The sequence below is a fragment of the Python bivittatus genome, unplaced genomic scaffold (genome assembly GCF_059951505.1).
Source record: "Python bivittatus isolate LINGU-HERP-01145 unplaced genomic scaffold, Pbiv_v1 ctg000020_np1212, whole genome shotgun sequence".
Lineage (NCBI taxonomy): Eukaryota > Metazoa > Chordata > Lepidosauria > Squamata > Pythonidae > Python > Python bivittatus.
Window position 1 is genome coordinate 54,998,277 of NW_028277030.1, and position 26,512 is coordinate 55,024,788.

Here is a 26,512-nt window from a genome sequence, read left to right on the forward strand (position 1 = left end):
ACTGGAAAAGCAGTTTAGACCTTCATGTGTATTTCCTATTTCATATGTATGGACACCATGGAGATTATTTCAAGACTATTAGTTTCTCAGGATATCTTCTGAGAAACTAGAATGTCAATGAAATTTGACACAATTTGTATAGGAACAAAACAAAACAAATCTCAACATTCAGATACATATTTATCAACATAATACAGGCACTCCACAAAGGTTAAAAGATGGCAGAGAGCTCCCAATCTACTTATTTTGGAAGTCTTTTGAAAGAAAGTGAGCCTGCAACAGTTTGGAGAAAGACAGTACAGGGTAACTGATCGCTTACTACTTTGATTTAATGTTGTTCATAATACAATGGACTGTCAATACTGCTATAATCTCTATCACAATTACAGATGTTTCTGATTATATCTGTTCAATCTTGTGTAAACAACAAGGTTATAAATAAATGCTATAATGAAAACCCTACACAAAGTATTGACAGCTACACATTTCAATGCTAAAATTTCCCTTATGATGAATGCTGTCCCATCCGCAATTTGCCAGCTGAAGAACCTTCCAATGCAAGAGTCATTTTGGTCAAAGGAGGGGAAAGAGCATTTAAATATATATATTTAAAAATATTTATAGATTGTCCCAATCCTAATAATTCTGGCCAGTAGTATTGTAGGTATACAACACAGGTCTGGTAATGTCTGTCAGCTCAAGAGCCATATGTACCTCACACTACAAAAATGGGTGAAGGGCACCTTTTTTCTTTAATTTCTCCCCCCCCAGCAAAACTCCGCCCATAGCAAAACTCATGCCTGCCATATGTGCTTTTTTTTCTCCATCAGTTGAGTATGCAATAACAGATGGAAGATCAAGTGTGAAAACCACTAATTTGGGAGGATTTAGGGGGAGAAATAACTGCCTCTTGCCCATAAAAAGAGAGAGAGTGAGACAGAGAGCGCATGTGTGCGCATGCGCGCGCACGTGCAAGTGCCAGTTTGGTGCAGTGGTTAAGACATCAGGCTAGAAACTGGGAGAATGTGAGTTCTAGTCCCACCTAGGCATGAAGCCAGCTGGGTGACCTTGGGCTAGTCACTTTCTCTCAGACCTAGGAAGGACATTAAGCTGCTTATTTGCCTGCTTTCCCGGACCCTCTCTGTTACTCTTTCACACACAGATATATAATGTTATTGCATTTCTCACCTGGAGCAATACTAGTTACCAACAAAGGCAAGGAATAAGATTATTAGCATTAGGGCTCTTTGCAGATGTGTAAACTGAAAGTGATTTTTTCCCCCCATGAACAGAGTCCTCCTTAACAAGATTTGTAGAGATGGATGGGATGGAGTTATAAGAATGACAATAACTGAACTGTTTTTAGTTCAGAACTGAGACATCTCCATGTACATTTAAGGTGGAGATTTTCTGATTCTCTTTCTAATAGCCTTCTGATGAACTGTGTGAAGGCAGGTCTCTTAACTGATAATGGGGAAGCTTGCTGCTGGTTATTTACGTAACAGTCTCTTGAAATTCTATCAGTCTGGAAACCAATTCTTCTAATTAGACATAGCTCATGACAGAAGAATTAGAAAAATGTGGTGCTATTTCTAAGTAATAGTGATGTGAGTTTATTTATTTAAATTAATATCCTGCTTTTAGGTTAGAGAAGCTCTCAAAGCAAGGCTACATTACTTTGAACAGTAGAATTTAATTAGTTTTTAATTTAAAAATACATTTTTCTTTAATGTTAACAGTGACATTTCCCCTTCCTTTGTTGTTAACTAGGAAAAATACTGAAAAGAACAAAAAGCCATGGAAGAGCAAGAGAATCAGAAACATATTCTGAAACTGAGGAATAAAGTGCGTTCTATTAATCTTAGTATCAAAAAGATACTCTACACTATTTTCAATCTCCAGCTTTCTTTCATTTATGTGTTCTTTCCAAAATGGCATGAGACAAATAAATAAATAAGGAATCTATATTCTATAAGAACATGTAAATATAGAAATTGCAATGTTACAGAAAATTTTAAAAAGATTTTGAAAGTAAAGTGAGCTGTGTTGGTTCACAGAGATATTTCTCTTACTTGTCAAAAACAGTACAGTATCGCTATACAAGCCTACTGGATAAGTCTCTCTCTCTCTGTCTCTCTCTCTCTCTCTGTATGCGTGTGTGTGCGCAAATATAGAAATCAGGAGGCTTTAGATTTCTGCCTAAGTTTAATGTCATTCATCTGTAAAGCTAACTACAGGTAGTCCTTGGGTTACAATGGTGACTGGGTTTGGGACTGCCATTGTTAAGCAATACTGTTGTAAGTGCAAAGTCACATGACTGCATCACTTAGCGACAGCAATCCTGGCAGTCCCGGTTGCCATCGTAATCCTAGGACAGCACAGATTGTTAAGTGGGAAGAGGCAGGAGTCCAAGGTAAGGGTGTAGAGGTGTGTGTGAGGGGTGTGTGTAACAGACAGGCGCTAGGAAGCGCGGGCCAGCCAGCAGAGGCCATAGGAGATCTCTGTGGAGTGTGGGTGGGCTGGTAAGGGCTGTGGGCAGGTGCAGAGGAGTATGGGTGGGCTTGCAGGGGCCGTGGGTGAGTGGGTGTGATATGGCCAGTAGAGGGATGCTACAGTGGGGCTTTTCAGGAGAAAAAGTGGCAGGAGCAAATTATGAGAGTGACTTGCGACCTTCTCTGCTGGCTTCCCCATTGACTTTGGTTATGGGAAGCTGGCAGGGAAAGTTGCAAATAACGATCCAATGTCATAATCACGTGACCATGGGGATGCTGCGACAGCCACAACTTCATGGACCAGTTGTAAGTCCCCTTTGTTCAGCACCATCGTAATTATGAATGGTTGCTGAATGAGTGGTCGTAATTTGAGGATTACATGTATGAATACACAGCTGCCTAATGCTATCAGAGTTCTTGGAAAGCAAAAGCTGAAAATATACTGTATCTCTTTAAAAGCTTCTACTATGAGAAGTCAAATAGGCCCCTATGATAAACAGTGGTTGGTGCCACAATTTTGGGAAAAGACTCATAGACAACTAGAGCACAAGTGATGGAAATACAAGCAAACACAACTATCCACTAGTCAGCTGGCCTATTTTCTGATGATGATGATCTCAGCAAAGGTCTTACAATGTGGGTACAGTGATAGCCACCAATGGTTCTAAAAGAATGAGTCCGCAATTCTTATACTGAAAGAAATCTCACTGCACAATAGAGCTTCATTCCAAAGAAAGTGTCTAGAAGTGCAATTTTGATGTGCTACCATAATATCTACCTGGAGTCATATGGTAGTATTTTTTTTTTTTAATGCCTTCAAATCAGTCTTGACTTCTGGCAACTACATGGACGAGTCCATGAAATATTCTGGGCAGCATTTTTAGAAGTGGCTTGCCACTGCTTTCTTCCTATGGTTAAGAGAAAGTGGCTGGTCCAAAGTCACCCAGCTGGCTACAATTCAGTCTCTCGGCTTATAGCCCAGTGCCTTTAACCACTACACTAAACTGGCTCTCTATGGTAATAAATAAATATTTCAAATAAATATTTATTAAAATCAGTATCTGCTGAATACAGATATCTATTTCATATCTATCAGAAAAATCTACACAATACATATAATACATGTATCTATGTGAATACATACATAAACATATGCATATACACACATACATATCTATATAGACATAAATATACAATGCACAGAGAGAGCATGTACACATGCACCAAGCACTTACTGAATCTTTTGTAACTATCTGATTACAGAACTCAACTCCGTCAAAACACAGACAAATAGATACCACACATACACACATTAGATCTCTAGAATGTGTTTTATAAGGGTCAGGGGTAAAATCAACATTAATCAGTGAATACACTTAATTATCCAGTTATTAAAAAGAGTGAGAAACTACTGGATTTCCACGGAAGATACTATGCCACTGTAGCACCAGCTCTCATTTAGCAATTTCTGAATTTTAGAATTTAGTAACCCAGTTTTAGCAAACATAATGTGCCTTATTCAATTATACGCACAAGTATTATGCATGCAGAACACCTTTTTCTACTTTTAGGATGACAAAATGCAATTATGAAATACAGATATCCTAAATCAAGATATTTCCAAACAAAAGAAAATTTGTTTAGAAAGACAGACACAATCAAGAATATAATATGCAGTAACAAGAAAGCCACAAGATGGCTCTCAATGCTTATCTCTCTCTCTTTCTCATACACACACTCTTGTAATTTTTTAAACATATAATGAGGCTATCTTATATATAGATTTTATGGAGCTATCATTAATTGTATTCTGAAGTTATTTTACAGAGAAGTAACTTACAAATGAATTAAAATGATGCTATCAAGCATATACTGTACAGTAAAAAGACAATTTCCCACGTAGCTTTTCAATCACACTCAAATCTTACACAATTATTTCTAAACATATTGATGGAGGTTTTGTAGATGGTTTCTTTTCATCTTTATTGAAAAGCACTATATTGGATTCCAAAAATCTAAGGACAAGTCTGGTGATGTACATGATCTATGTACTTCTCTAATTTTTAGGATACTTACTACTTTTCTTTTTGGAAATAGCCAACCAATAAAATGTCTAAGGAGCACCTCAGACATTTAAGTTCAAGTATGGATGGTTTTACTAGCTAAATATGCCAGAAACAGTTGTCTAAGATTGGCACCATGAGCACTAAACTTTTTTGTACAGTGCTTATCAGTTCATGATCTGGAAACTGCCTGTTTGATATAAAAGAAGCATGGAGAAGGGATTCACAAATCCATCTTTGCTACTCTCCCCAGATTTTGAGGCCACTCTAGATTCAGTGAACATAGCTACACATTCAGAGTCAAAAGCATTAAGATCATCATGCCTGAAAAGGAGGACTAGTCGCAATAGTCCCAGCACAATAACAGGAGAGCCATCAAAAAGCCCTTTTGATTTTACTACTCCTACATCAGGTTCAATTGCAAGGCCATGAAGAGAACAATATTTATTATGAATTACGTTTATGTGGATCTAAGAAAGAAAACATTTCAAAAGCACTACAACAGAATCATTTGATTGGGCTGATCTCAAATTCTCAGGATTAATTCAGCAAATGATGGATACATTTGAATAAGCTTTTTTGAATTAATGGGACTTCACTTGCTTTTTCAATCAGAAGTAAAAAAAAATCCCAAAAGAAAACAAAGCACTTCTGCCAGGAAAATTACATAGACATGTCCATAAAGTTACGAGAAGTTGGTTCAACTTGGAGATATTATTCTGGTCTACTTTTATTGTCTGCACAATGCAAATGAAGTAGCCTGTATTGTTCTTCTGCTGCTCTTGTTTGGAGACACTGTACATTCAAAGTAACAAAACAGAAAGTAGACTGGAAGTTGCAAAACACACTTTTTGGAGAAATTAATTGCCATCCTGAATTACTATTCTGATCAAAATCATAAAGACATTTTTTAAATGTTGACAGAGGAAGAACATCCTTCCCAAGATCTGGGAACATTCCTTCCCTAAGATCTGGGTAGAAAAAATGAAATATATATTTATTATTTAGAAAATTTATATGGCCTCCCAACTCACACGTAATGACTCTGGGCTGCTTACAAAGTAAAATCCCCAGTTCAAAAACCTATCAACACCCACCCGATGTGGCAGCCAAAAACGCATTCAACACCGTAATGCAAAATATTGCCCCTCAAATTACATTTCAGCACCTATCAACACCAGTTTATTATCCTGTGTAGTATTTCTCTGGCAAGGAGGATCATTAATATAACTATGATGATCTGTCCTATAATTTTTAGTTGCTTTTTGATAAATTCAATTTTATACAATCACACAGGAATGCATGTAAAGCGGGGCAGAGAAATGGCAACAAGTTCATAAACAGCCAATGACATAAGCCCTTCCTATTATCTGTATATATGGAAGGCAAACTGGCTCTCTCAGCTGGGATGCTACATTAAACCCTGACCTCACAAGAGGACTGCAATATACAGATAGTCCAGTCTGTTAATGACTGTAATTGGGACTGGGAACTCGGTCATTAAACAATGGGTTTGTAAAGCATGATGTCACATGACTCCACCAACTTACAACAGCAGTTCTACTTGCTGCCGTTAGGTGAATCCTACAAAGTTGTTAGGTGCGACATCATGTGATTGCCATTTGCAATCTCCTGCTGGCTTCCCCATTAACTTTGCTTGTTGGAAGCTGGCAATGAAGGTTGCAAATGGAGATAACGTGACCACAGGATGCTGCAACATCGTAATTGTGAGCCAGCTGCCAAGTGCCAGAATTGTGATCACATGACTGCAGGGATGCTGTGAAGGACACAACTATGAGGACCGGTCATAAGTCTCCTCCTTCAGCACCATCATAACTTCAAAGAGTCACTGAGTAAGTGGTTGCTGAACAAGGACTACCTGTACATTCATCATTTGGCCCTGAAACTGACTGAGCCCAAACTATGTGTGCCAGTAAAAGAGTCATACAAAGCAATAATAAGGAAACCTATGTAAATCAATCAAATTTATGAAGTAAGAAAAAATACCAGCCATCTTGGCCAGAAGGTATAGGTGGACAAAGTTCCTTTCTCACTAACATTTGACAATAGCAACATTGTTGTTTAGTCGTTAAGTCATGTCCGACTCTTCGTGACCCCATGAACCATATTGCGCCAGGCCTTCCTGTCCTTCACTGCCTCCCTGAGTTTGCTCAGTTTCATGCTCATTGCTTCAGTGATGCTATCTAACCATCTCATCTTCTGCCGTCCTCTTCTCCTTTTGCCTTCAATCTTTCCCAGCATCAGGGTCTTCTCCAAAGAGATCTCTCTTCGCATTAGGTGACCAAAGTATCTGAGCTTGAGCTTCATTATCGATCCTTCCAATGAGCAATCAGGGTTGATTTCCTTTAAGATTGACTGGTTTGACCTCCTAGCAGTCCAGGGGACTCTCAAGAGTCTTCTCCAGCACCACAGTTCAAAGGCATCAATTCTTCGGCGCTCAGCCTTCTTTATGGTCCAGCTCTCACAGCCATACATTACTACTGGAAAAACCATAGCTTTGACTATGCGGATCTTTGTCGGCAAGGTGACGTCTCTGCTTTTTAATATGCTATCTAGGCTTGCCATAGCTTTCCTCCTAAGGAGCAAGCATCTTTTAATTTCATGGCTGCAGTCTCCGTCTGCGGTGATCTTGGAGCCCAAATAAATGAAGTCTGTTACTGCTTCCATTTCTACCCCTTCTATTTGCCAGGAATTGATGGGTCCAGATGCCATGATCTTAGTTTTTTTAATGTTGAGTTTCAAGCCAGCTTTTGCACTCTCCTCTTTCACCCTCATCAAGAGGCTCTTTAGTTCTTCACTTTCTGCCATTAGGGTGGTATCGTCTGCATATCTGAGGTTGCTGATGATTCTCCCTGCAATCTTAATTCCGGCTTGTGATTCTTCCAACCTGGCATTTCTCATGATGTACTCTGCATATAGGTTAAATAAGCAGGGTGACAGTATACAGCCTTGTCGTACACCTTTCTCTTTTTTGAACCAATTGGTTGTTCCAAGAACGGTTCTAACTGTTGCTTCTTGGCCCGCATACAGATTTCTCAGGAGACAGGTAAGGTGGTCTGGTACTCCCATTGCTTTAAGAATTTGCCACAGTTTGTTGTGATCCACACAATCAAAGGCTTTTGCATAGTCAATGAAGCAGAAGTAGATATTTTTCTGGAACTCTCGTGCTTTCTCCATGATCCAGCGAATGTTGGCGATTTGATCTCTAGTTCCTCTGCCTCTTTGAAACCCAGCTTGTACATCCGGTAGTTCTCTGTTCATGTATTGCTGAAGCCTAGCTTGTAGGATTTTGAGCATAACCTTGCTAGCATAGCAACATTAGATCAACTTAATACAGTTGAAGGGTAAGTGGAAGAATCCTGTAACAAAGTATCAGTATAATAAAGTGGTTCAGGTGTTGGACTAGGAATGGGGAGACTCAGGTTCAAGTCGACCCTCAACCACAGAAACTCAATTTTGGACTAGTTCTTCTTTCTTAGCCCAGTCTATCACATAGGGCTGCTATGAAGTAAAATGAAGGAAAATCCCAATGTAAGCCATCTTGAGCTCCTGGAGAAAAGGTAGTATATAAATCTAATAAATAAACAAGTGGGTCCACCTTTATTCAGAATGGACAGCAGAATGGAGAGACCATCTTTTGTGGCCTTGGATATTCCCATTATAAGACAACCATAATGGCATCAGTAAACGTTCTGTTGATTGATTATCTTTTTTTATTTATTTATCAAATTTGTATGCCATCTGACTTCCAATGACTCTGGGCAGCTCACAACCACCAAAACAAGGAAATTACAATAAAATCAATTAAAAAAGAAGAAAAAAAAAGATAAAAGATGGCTCTCACTATCGCCAAAGGCAGGGGTGAGGATCCCTTATAAACAATAGCAGGGTGGGGGCCATCCAGATCTTGAGGGAACCTCATACCAGATGGCAGGTGCTGCTACAGATAGGGTGTGCTTCCAGGATCCTGATGACATTATTTAATTGAAGGGACCTGGAGTGCAGCAACCCTGCCAGATTGACAGACCTCAAGTAACCAGGCCCTATGCCATGTAGGGTTTTACAGGTAACAACCAGCACCATCAATTGCACCTGGAAGCAAACTGGCAACCGGTGCAGTTGTATGTTACCATGGTAGGTTACATGGGCATACCAAGGCATGCCCATCGCTGCCTGCGCCACTAAATTCTGGACCAGTTGGAACTTCTGGATGGTCTTCAAGGACAGCCCCATGTACAGTGCATTGGAATAGTCAGGCTGTGAGATGCCCAAGGCATGAGCTACTATCTGAAGGGCACCCCAATCTAGGTAAAGGCACAACTAGCACACCAGATAAAATTGTGCAAAGGCCATTCTGGCCGCAGCTGCCACCTGTTTGTTGATCAGGAGTTGTGAGTACAGATTACACACTACCCTTGAATGGGGAAGTACAACCCCATCCAAGGTCAAAGATGCAATATCCCTAGATCTGGGGGGCCAAAACATCCACAGCCACTTGGTTTTGGTAGGATTGAGTCAGAGGTAGTTCCTTCCCATCCAAACCCACACAGCCTCTAGGCACTGGGGCAGAACTTTGACAGACTCACTTGGCTGGCCTGGGGTCAACAGATATAGTTGGGAATCATCAGTATAGTGATGATACCGAATCCCAAACTGGTGGATGACCTTATCAATAGTTTCATGTAGATGTTGAAAAGGAGGGGAGAGAGAGTAGAACCCTGCATCCCACACAGGAGGGCCTAGGGAGTGATCTCTCCACCACCAATCAATGCTGACTGGAATTGGCTGCAGATAAAGAAAGAGAACCACCATAAAACTGTGCCACCAACCCACAGAGCCAGCTCAGAAGGATACTATGGTTGACTGTATCAAAAGCCACGGAGAGATCAAGGAGCATAAGGATGAATGCACCCTCTCCATCCTGGCTCTGCCAGTCATCAGCAAGCATGACCAACGTTGTCTCAGTACTAAATCCCAGCCTGAAGCCCAAGTGAAATGGGTTGAGACTGATCGATAGTTGTAGAAAATTGTTAGTTTTTTAATTTGGGAAAGTTGTTACCTGAATATAGGGCAAGAACAACTGGTTAGTTGATGGTATGCCATCTTATTATACATACATTAAACCTTTCCTTTTCATGCATTCATTATATTGTTTTTTCAAAAGCAAAATTTACTTGTTAACATTTATAACATCAGAGATGAAAAAAATAGACAAAAGGTTGCTAAAAGCAGCAAGCTGCTGAACCATTAAGCAAGGTTATATCTGGACTTTTTGCATTAAACAGAAAAAAATGAACTGATGATTTGTGGTTTTGATGATTAAGAACAAAAGTAGATAATAGAAAAAAGAGAGCTTTTCTTTTTGTAACCATAGAGTAAGAGATAATTTTGCAGCCTGTATTTGCTGCAAAGAAATCAGAAGCTTCTTTATATTCCTTTTCATCTTTTCTTTTTACACTTTTGTCTTTCGTCTTTCTCTTTCCCTTCCTTCTCTTTCTTTACTCTGTATTAGTTTTTGTTAGTTTTTATCTTCTTTTTAAAACTTTTAATAAAATTTATATGTATAAAAAACAAGGTCATATCTGAATCAAATCTTTGATGTACATTTTGTTATGTACATAAGTACTTTTACATAAGTGAGCCAAATTTTGATAGGAATTATAAATGATTCTTTTCTGAAAACTTGAATGGATGAAAACATCTCTTTTGTTCATGTGTCTCACTAGGCAGTGAAGTATCTCCTTTAATTATTTCTAATGAGAGAGCAACTTAAGGACTTGAGCAGCAAACCATCACTTACAGGAAATATTAATCTTTTAGTGAGATGTAGACATTACTGAACAAATTGATCTTACTTAGAATGGCATGTCATGAAGCACCGACAAAAAGAAAAATATGAATATACTCAAATTTCTTTGTGGAATTTCATCAGTAGACAGAACATATTCATCTAACGTAAATTCGCTATAAGTAATCTTTTGTTTGCAATGTAGCTGGGAAGAAATAAGAGAGTTAAAAAATAAACTGGGTAATTGAATAAGGCAAAAACTTTATTAGCTTTATTTTAGTTGGTTTAGGCAGTGAGAACAGGGATTTAAGCCTTAGCATGGTTAGCTTAAAGTAAGTTCTCAAAATTCTTGCAACTGCTGGGCAAACTTATGAACAAAAATTGTAGCAAACAGCTTTGATGAAGTTAGGTCCCCATACCCTTACTCCTTTTCAGGGGATCTATTTCAGCTCCATTCCAGTTTGTAAGCTAATTTAAGATATTCAAAGCTCATAAAATCTCTTGATTGTTGTATTTACCTGAAAAGAAGACTACCTTTCCCCCAAACAAATTGATGTTAAAATGTGAGAGTTATCTTAGATTCTTTAAGAATACCGTAGTGGGGGCAGGTTTACTTTTCTCCATGGAGTAGGAATGTAGTGATGGTGGTGATGATAGAAATGTCTTAGATTAACTTGCTCATGTTAAAAGCTGAATCTCTGCCTGAAGAAAAGCTATATTTGTGATTCTAAAGTTCAACATAAAAAAAAAAAACCCTCAAACAAGCATGAAGAATATAAATATAACCACTATGAGGAATACCAAATTAGGCCACTTGGACTTAATCAAACAAGCAGTTTGGTTTAAAAAGCAGGGACAATTGAACTGTACTGTAAAGGGAATGGGTATGAGATGGCTCAATGAGGACAGAGTTCAGTTATGGAACTGGATCTAGATAGCTTTTCTCCTATCAGGCAAAGAGGAATGAATATGCTTTGCTTCAGCTTTATATTCCAAGGAAACTAGATGCCGAAGCAAATTATTCCTTCTTTCAACAAGTAAAGTTGCTCTCTAATCCCCAATTATTTATACTGGGAGTCCAGACATTACTTTCACAAGAACCAGGGACCACTGCAGTAAGAGGCTCTCAGTATTTCTCCAGGATGAAGGCTAAGTCAGCTTCTCAGCGTGGTGTCTTCTAGATGTGCTAGACTACAATCCCTATACTAGTTGGGGCTGAGTTGTAGTCCAATCCATCTGGTGGCCACCAGGCTGGGGAAAAGAGAACTAAGCTGCAATATGGTGCTTCTCAAGCCAGTTTTACCCTTGTGAGAATGGTACAAACAGTGGCATGGGAATGTAACAGATTGGTAACATTTCCTACATAGGTGGCATCTTTTGAGGTTGAGATAAGGGCACATGCCAAAAAGTAATAGCAATGGGCTTTAAGCAGCCCTTCCAGTACCTTTTATACTTAGGAACAGATATGCAGGTGAAAACTCATACATTAATTTTGAGTGACAGTTATTAAGTCACTGTGCTCCTTGAAAAAAAACTTGCCAATCAAATAATTAAGAAAAAGAGCAAAAATAGAGTAGCCTTAATATTTTCAAAAATAGATTTCTATGTTGCAGCTGTTGTTGTTATCCACTGCTGGATGAAGATCTCTTCACTGACGGTTATGAACCATAATCTGCCACACTGGTCTAGTGCAGGTTGGAAGATAGGTGTTTTATGACTCCCCATCTAGGGGTCAGAGTCACCCAGACAGCTTCTGTCCCAAGGGAGAACTACAATGTGGGTCTGCCAGCTCCTTCCAGCACCTTAAACACTATACCACATTGCTTCTCATAAACTCTTATTATATCTAATGAGATTTTGTACATTAATGGATCTTGTTTTAAACAAACAAAACTTTCACTTACTTGTTTTTCTGATTGTCCATAATCAGGACCTTGGGATGGTAAAAAATAGCAAATATGGCCATTGTTTTTAGCTTTTTCACGAAGAGCCATAGCAGTCCTGACTGTTGCATTTCGAGCATGAACAAACACCATCACCTTGACAAAAAAAGATGTAATATAAGTTTAGATATATTGAAGTTTTATATTTATTTTTCTGCAACAAAATGTTTGTGATTATCTATAAACGAATTCTTCTAACCCAAAGCAAATAAATAGTGATATTTCTGATACATACTTACATGAATAGCAAGTAAATAGCAACATAAATTTGTTTATACAAGTCTTTAAAAATTATAATATACAGTTAGCTTTCAGAGAGGAACAGAGTTATAATGCTAAGAAAGTGTATCATATGAATAAACTATGTGTAGACTAAAACATTTTAAGAATTTATATAATGGAATATTTAAATAAAATTATCCCTGATGCTCATATAAACATAAAGCATAATCATGTGCACATAAAACTGAGAACAAATCTCAAGTAAAAATAGATACAAAGCATTCAGCCTGAACACCAGTATGCACATTGAGGGCTTAGAAAAGTTAAATGGTTTAAAGGAGTATAAAGACTCCTACTAAAAATGCCACATGGTAGTACTTTTGGGTTTGACTTTGGGTTTTTGGCCCCCCAGGTTCTGGTGAAATGTCACCTTTGATCCTCGATGGGGTTGCATTTCCCTGGACAGAGTTGGTATGCAATTTGGGGGTCCTCCTGGACTTGTGCCTCTTGCTCAAGGAGCAGGTGGCAGTCGTGGCTAGGGGACCTTTGCAGAGATTTATCTCATCCACCAATTGTGCCCATTCCTGGACAGGGAGGCCTTGCTCACTTCACTCATCCCTTAGTCACTTTTTGGTTGGACTACTGCATTATGCTCAGCATTGGGCTACCCTTGAAGACCACCCAGAAGCTACAACTGGTCCAGAATGTGGTGGCACGCACAGTGTTGGGTGCCCCTTGGTTTGCCCGTGTCACACCACTGTTGCGCAAACTGCACTACCTCCCAGTTTCTTTTTGGGTGCAATTCAAGGTGCTGGTTATCCCCTTTAAAGACTTATATGACATGGGGCTTGGTTATTTGTGGGACTGCCTCTCCTTGAGGGCACCTGCCTGCCCTACCAGGTGGATAGAGTGGGCACATTCCAGGCCCCTTCCCGGAAATATTGCCATCTAGTGAGACCAAGGAAGTGTGCCTTTTCTATGGCGGCCCCTATCCTATGGAACACCTTCCCACTGACAATCCAGCAGGACCCCACACTTTTAGCCTTCCAGAAGGCCATAAAGACCTGGCTTTTCCCCCAGGGGCTAGGGTAGAGTGATGAAAGTCTATGGATGGTTGCTGGGGTATCCCAGAAGGACAGCTGAGGCACTGGGTTTTAGTCTTTGTTTTTATGGTTTTATTGCTTTGTGGTTTTATTGTTGTTGTGAGCCCAGAGTTCTGCTGTGTGGCCATACAAAACATAAAATCATATATAAATAACCATAATAATAAAAAATAACTATAAAAATTAATTTTCTTTAGGAAGAATGAAGGGGTCCCTCAGTAGAATAAAGCCATCCACTTCCCAATCACAAATCACCAAGCCTCCATTAGTTTAATTAGGTTCTTTTAAAATGACCCTGAGAGTCAGTAGTCGGCACCATATCCTGTAGCAATGGATTCTTAAATCAATAAGCACTTGTGTGAAAAACAACTTTCTTTTGTCTGACCTGCTACCAATGCATTTCAATGGGTCACCCAGAGTTCTATCATTAGGAAAGGAGAAATGTATTTCTATCCACTTTCTTTACACTAGGTGTAATTTTTACAAGCCTATAAGACAGAAAAGAATTGTTTCTTTTTTTGTAAACTAAAGCTGCATGTGGGGAGTGCTAAATTTTGGAGATTCCATTGTCCCATAACCAGATATGGATATGGGAGTAGCATCAGTTCCTGTATTAGCAAGGTATTCAGCATGCAGAATGCAGGCTTAATTTATTATTACTTCAAAAACACAATATGAGGAAGAAACATAGACCAGCATTGGTCCAAGGCCAGCATGTAGGATTTTTCAAAAGGCATTCTTTTTATTCAGCCTATTAAATGAGCTGAAAAAACAAAACACTACAGACAGAAGAGGGTTAACACAGCCTGTCCTAACTATGTCAAGAGAATTTTTTTATTTCAGTGGCTAACCTCTATGCATTACATTATGCAAATAAGTTGGAAAAAGTAATTTGGAATAGAGAAAAGTGGTTCCACAGCTACAAGCTGTGTAATTAGATCTGTACTCTGAAGTTCAAAGCTAGCTCCGGTGTCTCAAGAGCCGATAGCTTGTGTAGTTTTTTTCAGGAAAACTAAGCTTTTAAATGACAAAATATGCAAGCAAAGCACAAAGGAAATGTCTCCAGGTTAGCACTACAGAATATTTGGGGGTGGGGCGGGAATCTTGTTTTTTAACTAGTCCTTGGTATAAAGCAATAATATTATAATGATACTTTTTATGGGAAGAAGGAATTTGAAACTAAAGCATTTCAAAAATCTCTTTACAAATATGTCAGAAATGCGGTTTTGACTTTTATCATGTACAACTTACCTCTAAACTATTTTGCATCGCATGAGGACCAAGATTCCTATCACTTAAAACATCAGTCACATAACTTTAATTGAAATTCACTTCTGATCATGATCTCTTTGATTGGTAGTAGGTAGAGGCACGCAAAACATTTCAAATTCAAAAGATTTTATTTTGAATTTGAAACATTTCACTTCCAGTTCAAAATGTTCAATTTAAATTTAAACAGGAACGTTTCAAGTTTGAAATGCTTCCAGGATGGTCAATATTAATAAATATTAACTTTGGAACATAAAGCTGAGCATTTTGAGTTATCTGTGGGAACAGGCCATCTTCACAAGTCTCCCAGGAGGCTTGAAAATTTAGTCAAAATCTTTATAACTATGACATAGAACATTTCTGCTGTGTCATTATAGTGATATTTCAATTTTATATTAACAGTACAGCCTTCAGTTGCCATTCTACTGAAAGTTTTATCTTATCCATCAGCCAAAGGGCTCAGGAGAAATTATTCTTTATTTTTGATGGAATTGTATTTTGGTTTGTAAATAAAATCAGTGGTATTCAGCTTAAGGTAGTGGACAGTTATTTGAAGACATATCGAGATTTAGTTTTACCAGAGATTTTATCTTACGTCTTTTTATTATTGCTAATTAGTCATACATAAATTGCTTTGACTTCAAATTGTCCTGAGTTCAAAACATTTTAGATTTCCAAAATGTTAGAAACTGCCCATGTTGAAGACAGTGTTCTGAATCTGAAATGGCTCAGGTTCAAAACATTCATACAGGAATCCTGGAATATTGTTGACATAGATGTTAAAAAGCATTGGGGCTAAAATACAACCCTGTATTTATGGGTAGGTATACTCTGAGTTAGAGAATCATTTACACCCATATGGACTTTCAAGTGGGTGTTTGAGTAGAGAGCCTTAACTAGGAGTAAGAGTTTGGGTTACCCGTTTAAGGTGATCAACTTCTTCCACAGAATGTTTCTGTTTATGGAATCAAAAACCGCACTGAGATCTATGAAGGCAGTAAACAGTTTCTTGCCTTTAATTACTTGTTTTGTTATGAGATGGTATAAAATAAAGCAAAGTAAAAGTGTTATTTTACACTTGGAAACCAAAAAGAAGCATCATAGAAATATTGATGCCATAATGTACTCAGTCTTTTATTTAATTGAATAGATGACCTAATACACGTAACTAGAGGTTGTCTTTGCAAACATGGACATAGACAGGGTAGGCTATAGATGACATCTGTTGCATTTTCCTGAAAAGCTAATTTGAGAGTCAGAGGTGGCACTATGGAGTTCCCATTAATGGCCAATGCTTTCAAACAAATTTTGAAAATTCTCCACCCACACCATAGCTTTTCCTATTTAGCAGGGTGCCCAACTGTAAGGGTAATTATTTTGGAGGGTTGGGATAGCAGAAATATAAGAAAACCACTCTCCTTCCACCCCTTTCCATGTCTGTTTTCCTGATTGTAACCTTATGCCAGACACTTGAAACACATTGGTGGCTTAGTGCTTCTAATACAAATGAAGATACAACTTTCTTTTGTGATGAAATCTGAAAGGCAGAAAGAATCAAACATATGTGCAGACATACCCCACACTTACATGCATATAGATGAGAAAATACTATTGAAAAATATGAAATTGAGCTCATAGGTCATATTTTTAATAAGTAGACTCAGAATTAAAAAGGATTAATATTTATATTTTTTGACCCACGAATGCAACTTGTTAGTGGAATAATTATCTAGTAACATTTTTTTTTCAAAGCTTGACATCAGCTTTGAACCCTCTTCCATTACAACATTATTCATGCTTACTGTAAAAACTGAAAATCTTTTTAACCATGAACTTCTACAATCCCTCTGAATTCCAAAATCTTTCCTTGGTACCTGGCCACCCAAAGTAAACTATTTACAAGTTACAACCCAATTTCCTTTCAGTTCCATAAAATAGCTAGGTGATAAGCAAGACATCTTTATTCATTGCGCTGTACAAATTTTTCTTCCTGCTGTCTGGATTTACAGAGCTGTCCTTGTCCCCTTAACATTCACTAAGGCAGTATAGATTGCAGCCAGCACTATATCAGCTGGCCTATCCAGGTGTCTTTTCTCTGGTTGATCCACCTGCCAGCTTGGGACACAGCATACAAATACCTACTGATTTGGATACTTACCTACCACAGTGCTTCATTACAATTTCCTATACAAAATACAGGATACAGTGGAACCTTGAGTTACGAATTTAATCCGTTCCGTGACTCTGGTTGCAACTCGAATTGGTCGCAACACGAGGCAAATTTTCCCATAAGGTTCAATGTAATTACCGTTAATCCGTTCCGGCATCCGCAGACCACGTGTCAGGGGCGGAAAAATGGCCGCGGACCACACGGCAGGGCGGAAAAATGGTTGCGGACCACGTGTCAGGGGTGGAAAATGGCCGCGGACCATGCGGCAGGGCGGAAAAACGGCCGCGGACCACGTGGAACGGGCAGAAAAACGGCCGTGGGCCACGTGGAATGGGCGGAAACTGGCCGCGGATCTGGTTCGTAAGTCAAGGCGAGTTCGCAAGTCGAGGTAAATTTTTGGGGCCGGAGCTGGTCGTATCTCGAAAAATTCGTAAGTAGGGGCGTTCGTAACTAGAGGTACCACTGTATTTAGAAAAACTTACAGGCACAGCATTACTGATCCACATTATTCATGGTGATTTAGATAAAACATTTGCTGAGAATTCATCTTTTACTAGGATATTATACAGAAATCATCTGAAGATCAATGGCATGTTACAAACATAACAAAAATACCACAATCCTCCTTTTAAATGGACATAAGTTATAGATTTGAATTTTAGCATACGTAACAGTAGAATTATTAGATTGATTGAAAAATATTTTATCCTACTTTCCAAGAAAGGCTATTTCAAATGGCTTACTAAAATGCATATTAAAATATAATACACTTATTAAATAGAAACACTCATTAGAACAAAAGATAAAGCAAGAAGCAAAAGAAAAAAATATATAATGTTCCATTGCTATGATTCATAATACTGGAACATGGACTTAGGAAAAGATATTTATGTCTTTGATTAAAAAAAAAAAGCAACTAAGTCTAACCACCAACACTTATGTTTTAACCTGAGTATTTGCAAAGTCACCTTGCTGATTGTTATATCAATATTCACAGCCATGTGCTAATCCAGTCTAGGTTGAGTTTCCCAATTAATAGATTAATCAAGGTAACGTCATGTATTTTTGAATAATGTTGTTGAATAATATTTGTTTTCTTTTTTTCCCATACTGACATCATTTGTCTATCATGTCTCTTTGTCCTGTCACATTACAACCAATAAAATGTGCACCAACCATAGTTTTCTTCCCACTCTGACATCACTCTGTCATTTCAGCTGCAATGTATATCCTTGTTTTGTTGTACCGAAGCCAATTAAATGTGTTCCCACATTTGTTTGTTTGTTTAGAAGCCCGTTAACCAACTCTCCCAAGATAAGCACTTTGGCATCCACTGTCCTACTCTATTTTGGCAACCTCACATTTCTAGCCAAGCAGAAGTGAATGTGCTAGAGTCTCCCAAGAGTTCTGTAAACCCCTGCAATCATATAGTTAAAGCAAAATATTTAGGTCAATGAGTTCGATCCCCTGATCCATGGAGGACATTCAAATCAAAGCATCCACCACAGACAGTAGTTTATTCTCTGCTTCAAGGGAACCCATCATTCTCTGGATAACTGATCCTACTGTTAAGCTGCTGTTACTATTAGGTATAATTTGGAAATTATTTGGAATAGGTACATAATACCTCATGCAAGCACAATACTCCTCTACTGTTTATTAAAGCAGTACCTCTTTTTCCAGCTTCTGCAAGAGCTTAAAATAAAGCACAGCTGTTTTAAATTGTCACATTAACTTTAATGAATCAAAGTGCTAAAATTCACTTTATTTCTTTTAATATTCCCCATTCTCTTCTACTGCCCAGAATCTAAGACTGGAGCATCTATGTTTTTTTCTTTATGAACTAACTCAGTGGTGGAACCATAATTTTTCAGTTTCTACTATTTCCCAGATGTTCTCTTGTGCTGATCTTTAGAACTATTGTGATTATCCCTACTGATAGGAGCAACTTATTACTACATTTGTATTGTTGCATGTTGTGAAATTACATAATATGAACTTTTACCATCTAAGTGAACATTGTGATCCTGCTAGCTTATTTGCAATATGGTCATCATTAGAATATTAGGAAGCAGCCTATACTGAGTCCTATTAACTTGGTAAAAGCTACTTCCAATTTCTGCACTTAGATCACTTCTAAACTGCACTTAGATCACTTCATAGCCCATAAATCTGAACAGAACCATAACTGTTTAAACTTACTCCATGAAAAAGATGCACAAATGTTTTAAAGAACAAACATGAAATTTAGGACTTCCAACTTTAATTCGTAAAAGAATGTCATGCCTATTAGCCTTAAAATGGGGGTTGGGGGAGAAACAAGAGAACCAATCACAGCTTAGGTTCGTTTCTGGACTACTTACAATGGTATGGTGGTAAAACAGATCATTCATAAATTTCCCTTTTTCTCAATGCCTCAAAATCTGCCCTCGAAATCTCATGATTTGCTGGCTGCAGGGTGAGGAAAATATTCTAATGAATGTCATTCTGTCGATGGACAGAAATAGTCAGAGTTCTCCCTTAGTATCAAGGCCTCTGGTAGAACAATATACTATAGATGATTTTGAGATCATTCATTTTAACAAAGACAGCCAATGTAGTTTAGTTTACTGTTATATTCAACAGGCAAGATATTCTGTGCCAGCAATCTCAAGTGCAGAAAGTCAGGCTTAGATTTAGATCTTCATGATGGCTATAAATCTCACCATTGTACAGGAATGTGAGAGCTCAAGAAAACAAACAAACTTACTTCAGAAGCCAAGTTCCATTCAGACAAACCCAAGATCCAGGAACCAGAACTGACTGTAGTCTTATATCAGTCAGAAGCAACACATGTTCAGGAAGTCAGGTCTAAAGTTGGAAAGCTGTTTGCCAACTGAAGCCTGACTCCCAAACTCTTCTTTGATAGAACTAACTCAAGGATTCGTATTTTTCTAAGTTATACTTTTCTCTTTGGAGGAGCCTCATAAAACGTCTTGCTTGATCTTTTTGTGTGTGCAAGGGCTGAGAATCTTCTGCTCCTCAAGCTCTAAATCAAGTAACAGCCTATTCCTGTGTTTCTGCAACAGACAGCTGATTACTTGACTGCTCCAGACCTGCAGGTTCTACCTCCAATACATCCTACTGTTTCTTTCTTTTTAAATAATTTGTATTAAAATAAGATTTTACAAAGATTTAAAAAACTACAGAAACATAGAAGAAGAAATAGAAAAACATTATAAAAGGGTAAAAGAAAATGTAAAGAATAATCTGGCCTTAGGGCTGTAATAAACGTGTGTGTGTGTGTGTATAAAGAATAACAAAAAAGCAAGGGGAAAAAGGTATCTACAGAAGCCACCTGATCTCCTTTGCAGCAGTCACAAACATAGCACTTACCATCTCCACCCTCCCATATTGCATATCATATTCCCCTAAACAAACTTTTAAAATCAATAAATCCTGAAATCAGCAGTTCATTTTTATCCATTGTCCGCTAAAAGTCTATAAAGGGTTTCCAGTCTTTTATAAAAATAATTGTAGTTCCCTCCTTAATCAAACAAGTCTATTTAGCCATTTCTGCAAACTTAGTCATCTTTACAATCCATTCCTCCATTATTGGTGTTTCTGTAGTCTTCTACCTTTGTGCATATAATAACCTCACTGCAGTTACCATATATAAAACCAATCATCAATGAGCCTTTTCTAGTTGAGTGTCCATAAGTCCTAATAAGAAAAGTTCCAGTTTCATCGGAATACTAATTTTTAAAACTCTCTGCATCACCATATATATTTGTATCCAATATCTTTTTGCTTTTTCAGAAGTCCACCATGCATGATAAAATGTCCCTTCACGTTTTTCACATTTCCAACAGTGATTAGAAGTACCTTTATACACCTTAGACAATTTCTCTGGTGTCATATACAATGGTACATCATTTTTAAAAAGTCTTCTTTTAAATTGTAAAACAATGTGAATTTCAGACCTTTTAACCACATTCTCTCCCATTGATCTATTTGAATATTATAACCAAAACTTTTGGCCCATTTTAACATACATTCTTTAGCTTGCTGTTCCTCCATTTCAAATCTTAACAAAGGTTTATACATTTTAGCAATCATATATTCATCATTTGTACATATTTCATTTTCAAATTCCTTTTTATCACATTTTATCACCAGTTTTCACAGACAATTCTTTTTGTTCTTCCATCTTCATATTCTTTGTGTCTTTGTTTTTTCCTTATTAATTTTAAATCCAGCTAATGCACCAAATTCTCTTAGTTTTTTCCATTAATACATCTATCCCACCTAAAGGGTTCTCCAAAATTAGAACCAAGTCATCAGTGAATATCTTTTTTTATCTTTCACTCCAGCAATTCTCTCATCTTGTCTTACGTCTCTATTCAAAACTTCAAGAACCAGAATGAATAACAAATGAGAAGGTAGGCAATCCTACCTCATTCCTTTCTGTATTTCACAGGGCTTGGTCAATTCCCCATTCACAATTATTTGTGCTTTTTGTAAAGTATATATCAATTTCACCCATGTATAAAAATTCTCTCCAAAATCCATATCTTCAAAAATTTTAAACAGAAAAGTCCAGTTTAAATTGTCAAAAGCTTTCTCTGCGTCAAGAAATATTAAGGCAGCTTGTCTTTCATTGTGTTGCTCCAAGTACTCTAATACATTAAGAACATTTCTAATGTTATCTTTTAATTGTCTCTTAGGTAAAAAACCACATTGGTCTTCATGGATAAAATCTTTTAAAACATTTTTCAGCTTTTCAGCTAAAATTGTCACGAATATCTTATAATCATTATTCAGTAATGATATTGGCCTATAATTTTTTGGCAAAGTCAAATCCTGTCCTTCTTTAGGAATCAGTGCTATATGTGCCCTTGTCTAACTATTCAGTATCTTTCCATTATCTGAAATGGAGTTCATCATTAACCCTAACCCTAATAAAAGCTCATCTTCAAAATATTTACAATAAGAAGCTAGACCATGGGCTCTACCTTTATTCATCTTCTTTATAGCATCAGAAATTTCCCTTAATGTTATTGGTTCATTCATTGTTCATCTTCAGACATCTGTTAACTTTGGTAGATTTTGTTTCTTTAAATATTCATCTGCCCTTGTCAATAAAATTTCATCTCTCTTGTATAGCATTGCATAGTATTGATGAAAATTTTCTTTGAATTCTTACATTATCAGTCACCATAGCTTTCTTGTCTTGTAATTTTAATATAATTTTCTTTTCCCTCTCCTTTCTCAGTCTATAAGCCAGCCATTTTCCTGGTTTATTTGCTGATTCAAAGTTCCTCTGTTTAACAAAATTCAATTTATTTCTCTCTCTCTCATCTTAACATAGAAAGTTGATGCTGTAGGAGTTTAATTTGCTGTGAGATATTTTTTTCTCCTCGGAGATCTCATTAGTTCATCCTCTTTTATCTTTATATCATTTACAATCTTTTGCATGTTTTCTTGTCTTTTTTTTTGTTCAGTTTATTGTTCTGCTGAATAAATTGTCTTTGCATGAATGTTTTGCTGGCATTACATACTATTTTAATATCAGTACCCTTATTGAGATTATCCTCAAAAATTATTTAAGATACTTTTTACATTCTTCCACTATTAATTCATGTTGTAGTAAAATTTCATTTAGTCTCCATCTATAGGTTCTAGCTTTCTTCTTGTATATTAAAATCACTGGATTATGGCCAGAGGAAGTCTTTGGCAATATTTCAACTTTGTTAACACAAGTGGCCAAACTTTTTGAAATCCAAAGCATGTCTATTTTGGAGAAAGATCTATGTCTTTCTGAAAAATAAATATATTCTTTAGAATCACCATTTTTATGTCTCCACATATTAATCAATTCAAGATTATCCATCATTTGAAGAGTATTTTTGGTAGTTTGCCTTGCATCATTTTAATTCCTTCTGCTGACGTTCTATCTTGTGGGCAGATTACTTCATTCCAATCTCCTGTTAGGCACCAACTTTCATATGATAGCCCCATTAACCTTCCCATAACTCCACTGAAAAATGAAAATTTATTTTTGTTTGGGAGCATAAATCCCCACTAAAAGGACATTACTTTTATTAAAATTAATCTCCACTCCCACACAGCTGCCTTGATCATCAGATAATATCATTTTTGGTTGCGATTGTGGATTTATGTACAAAACAACTCCATTTTTTTTAATTTAAAGCAGCTGAGATAAATTCCTCTCCTAAGTTTTCATAAATCAAACATTTTTTTAAATCTTTCTTTTATATCTTTCTTGTAAACAAATTATATCCAACTTTAATTTCTTGAAATAATGAAATACCTTCTTTTCTGGGGGGACATTTGCCCCATTTATATTTCATGTTAGGCATTTATACTCCATGTTTATTTTATAAATTTTGAAAAGTCTATACCTGTGGTGCCTAATGTGGTGGTATCTTCCTTGGCTTCTTGTGATGTTAACTGTATAACTCCTTTCATTTGCATATTTTGTATCTCTCCAGTTCAACCTTATGTTTTTCCAAAACTTTCTCCCTTTTTGAATTGAATTAAGTTGAAATCTCTGCTGCTTAAAAGTCAAAATCACTCCTCCCAATTTACCTCACCTAAATGGTATCTTCTTCTGTTTTGTCAGTCAGGAAGGTGTAATCTTTACTCTTACATAGTATTCTGATAGGTATTTCTTTAAGTAGGATTACATCTGAATAACTTATCTTTAATTTTGTATTAAAGTGTTGTTGTATAATCTGGTCTCCTGTCTTCTTCCTAACAAAATGCACAAATACGACTTTTGGGATGTTTCTCAATTTGGCCTATCTTGTATTAATTCTATAGACTTTATCCAATTCTGCATCCACATCGTCTTTGTCCCATTTCAAAAATTTTATAAAAGCCTGAACTATCCTATCCCTTACATCTTCCCTAGGTTCTTCTGGGACTGCCCTCAATCTTAAGCAAAATTCCTTCTCTCTCAATTCTAACAGTGCCAAATTTATCTAAATCTTTTTCCATCTCTTGGCTTATTGCTTCAGTCTTTGTTTCCAACATTTCTATTTTTTTCTTTAATTTGTTGAATCTCACCTTTAATCTGTATTGCTGATTCTTCAAATTTCTTATTCATTCTTTCCTCCAAATTCACCACTTTCTTATTCATTCTATCCTCCAAATTCACCAATTCTCCTCTATGGAGGCTGTCACTGCTGCTATTACAGATGTTGTGACAGTCTTTCCCATCTCTTCAAACATCCTCTGTAAAATCCCAAGAGGTTATCAGTCAATGACCCTCTTCTTCCCTCTTTCATTGCTTCTCTAGTAGTGGCCATTTCTCTCTATCTTAATTTGCAATCCAAATAAAAGAAAAGCCACCTTTAACCTATTTTTTCCCTTTCTGGTGTTTCTTAAATCTTGCACTTTCACAACAGTCCCTTAAAGCATCTATGTATCTACAGTCTTGCAATCTCTGCACTTTTATGACAGTCCCTTGTCCCTTTTGTTTAAGAAAGCTAACCAGTCATTCTTCTTGTTGAGCCATAACAAAACACTTTCCCACAAAGATATGTGCTATTTATTTAACTAATTCACAAGAACCTAGAATAAACAAAGTCCAAAACGCTGTCCTGGACCCTTTTTCCCTTTAAAACTTTTGTAATCCAGATTCTTACTGTGCCTTTTGCTGCAAGTTAGTTTTCTTCTTTTCTTAAGTCTTATTCTTTTTCTATTAAGTACATTATGGGCTGTAGGAACACTTGCCAGATGGTCCAGTTAAATTGCCATTCTGAAGATATCTTTAGCATTTAATTAGTTCCAATACAGGCGAATATGTGTAGCTCAGAGTTGAACTGTGGAGTCCCTGGGGTTCTCTGAGCTTGGTTCTTTTCTTGCAAACATTTCATTACCCGGCTAGGTAACATGTTCAGTGCTAAAATGGGATGGGGTTTTGTTTTGCTCCTCTGGTAGTTCCTTGATTAGCATATGTTTACTGCTTGATTGTGTGCCTGGTGGTAACCTTTACTTATCTGGGCGATGATTGCTGGTGAGGTGATCTTCTGGTCTTGTGTCTCTTTTGAATAATATGTAGATGCTGTTTATCTCTATGTGTCTGTTAATTGCTGCCTTGTCTGAATACCAGGCTTCCAAGAATTCTCTTGCATTTTTGGATTTAGCTTGGTCTAAAATGCTGAGAATTTCCCAGTTAAAACTATGGTTAAGTCTCTCCACGTGTTGTGAGATTAAGGAATTTTCATCATGTCTTCTGACTGCTAGTTGGTGCTCGTGGATACGTTCTGCTAGTCTTCTGCCCGTTTGTCCTATGTAGTGTTTGTTACAGTCCTTACACTGTATGTTGTAGATGACTCCTGTTTTTTCTTCTTGTGCTACTGGGTCTTTTGGTTTACTTAAGATATTTTGGAGTGATTTTGTTGGTTTGTGTGCTACAGAGATGCCATGTGGTTGTAATAGTTTGTTGGTGGTTTCTGAGACGTTTCTGATGTATGGCAGCGTGATCCTTTTCATAGCTTGTGTAGGTTCTGTTGTAGCGGGTTGTGTGGTCAGGCACTTTTTGATAAAGTTGCATGGATATCCATTTTGTTGGAAGATGTTGTATAGGTGGTCTGTTTCCTTTTTCTGCTGCTCTGGATTGCTGCAATGCGTTTGAGCTCACTTGAATAATGTTCCTACACAGCTCCTCTTGTGGGAGGTTGGGTTGTGGAGGTTGAGCTGTGTACTTTGGTAATGGAGTACTTGATTGGTGTGGGCTGTCTTCCGATAAATGGGTTTCTAATTTACTGTTGTTTTCTCTCCTGATGAGAATATCCAGGAAGGGTAGCGTGTTGTTGTTTTCTTCCTCTCTGGTGAATTTTATTCCTTTAAAATGTTGTTGATGGTTTCATGTGTCTTCTCTAGTTGTTTCCTTTTTATTATAACAAATGCGTCATCTACATACCGGATCCATACTTTAGGTTGTACATAGGGAAGTGCTATAGCTTCTAGGCATTGCATTACAATCTCTGCTATGAGTTCTGACAGTGGTGATCCCACGGGTGTGCCTCTGATTTGTTGCTATATTTGTCCATCATTAGATTATCATTATTATCATCATTAGAAACCCACACCAATCAAGTACTCTCCAAGAAGAGAAAGTGAGATATTGGGAAGAAAGTGTGCAAAGGAAGAACACAATAGCAGGGAGGCAATGATCAGATTACGTGAGCTGTAATTGTATGGATGGCAATTATAAATTATGTGTGAGAAAGAAATTGGGTTGTGTACTTTGTAATGGAGTGCTTGACTGGTATGGGTTGTCTTCCAATAAACTTGGGTTTCTAATGATGATAATAATGATAATCTAATGAAGGTTACCACCAGGCACACAATCAAGCAGTAAACATATGCTAATCAAGGAACTACCAGAGGAGCAAAACAACCCCCCCACCAGCACTGGCAAGGCAGGCC

At 37.3% G+C, this 26,512-nt stretch overlaps 1 protein-coding gene across 1 annotated transcript in view; it reads right to left on the reverse strand.

Annotated features, from left to right (window-relative positions):
• The window catches only part of ASCC3 (activating signal cointegrator 1 complex subunit 3), a 234,016-nt gene that overhangs the window by 112,061 nt on the left and 95,443 nt on the right, over positions 1-26,512 (reverse strand). Inside the window, exon 14 of the mRNA XM_007421586.4 lies at positions 12,269-12,403. Within this exon, the coding sequence (XP_007421648.2) occupies positions 12,269-12,403 (135 nt within the window). The remainder of the gene's footprint in view (positions 1-12,268; positions 12,404-26,512) is intronic.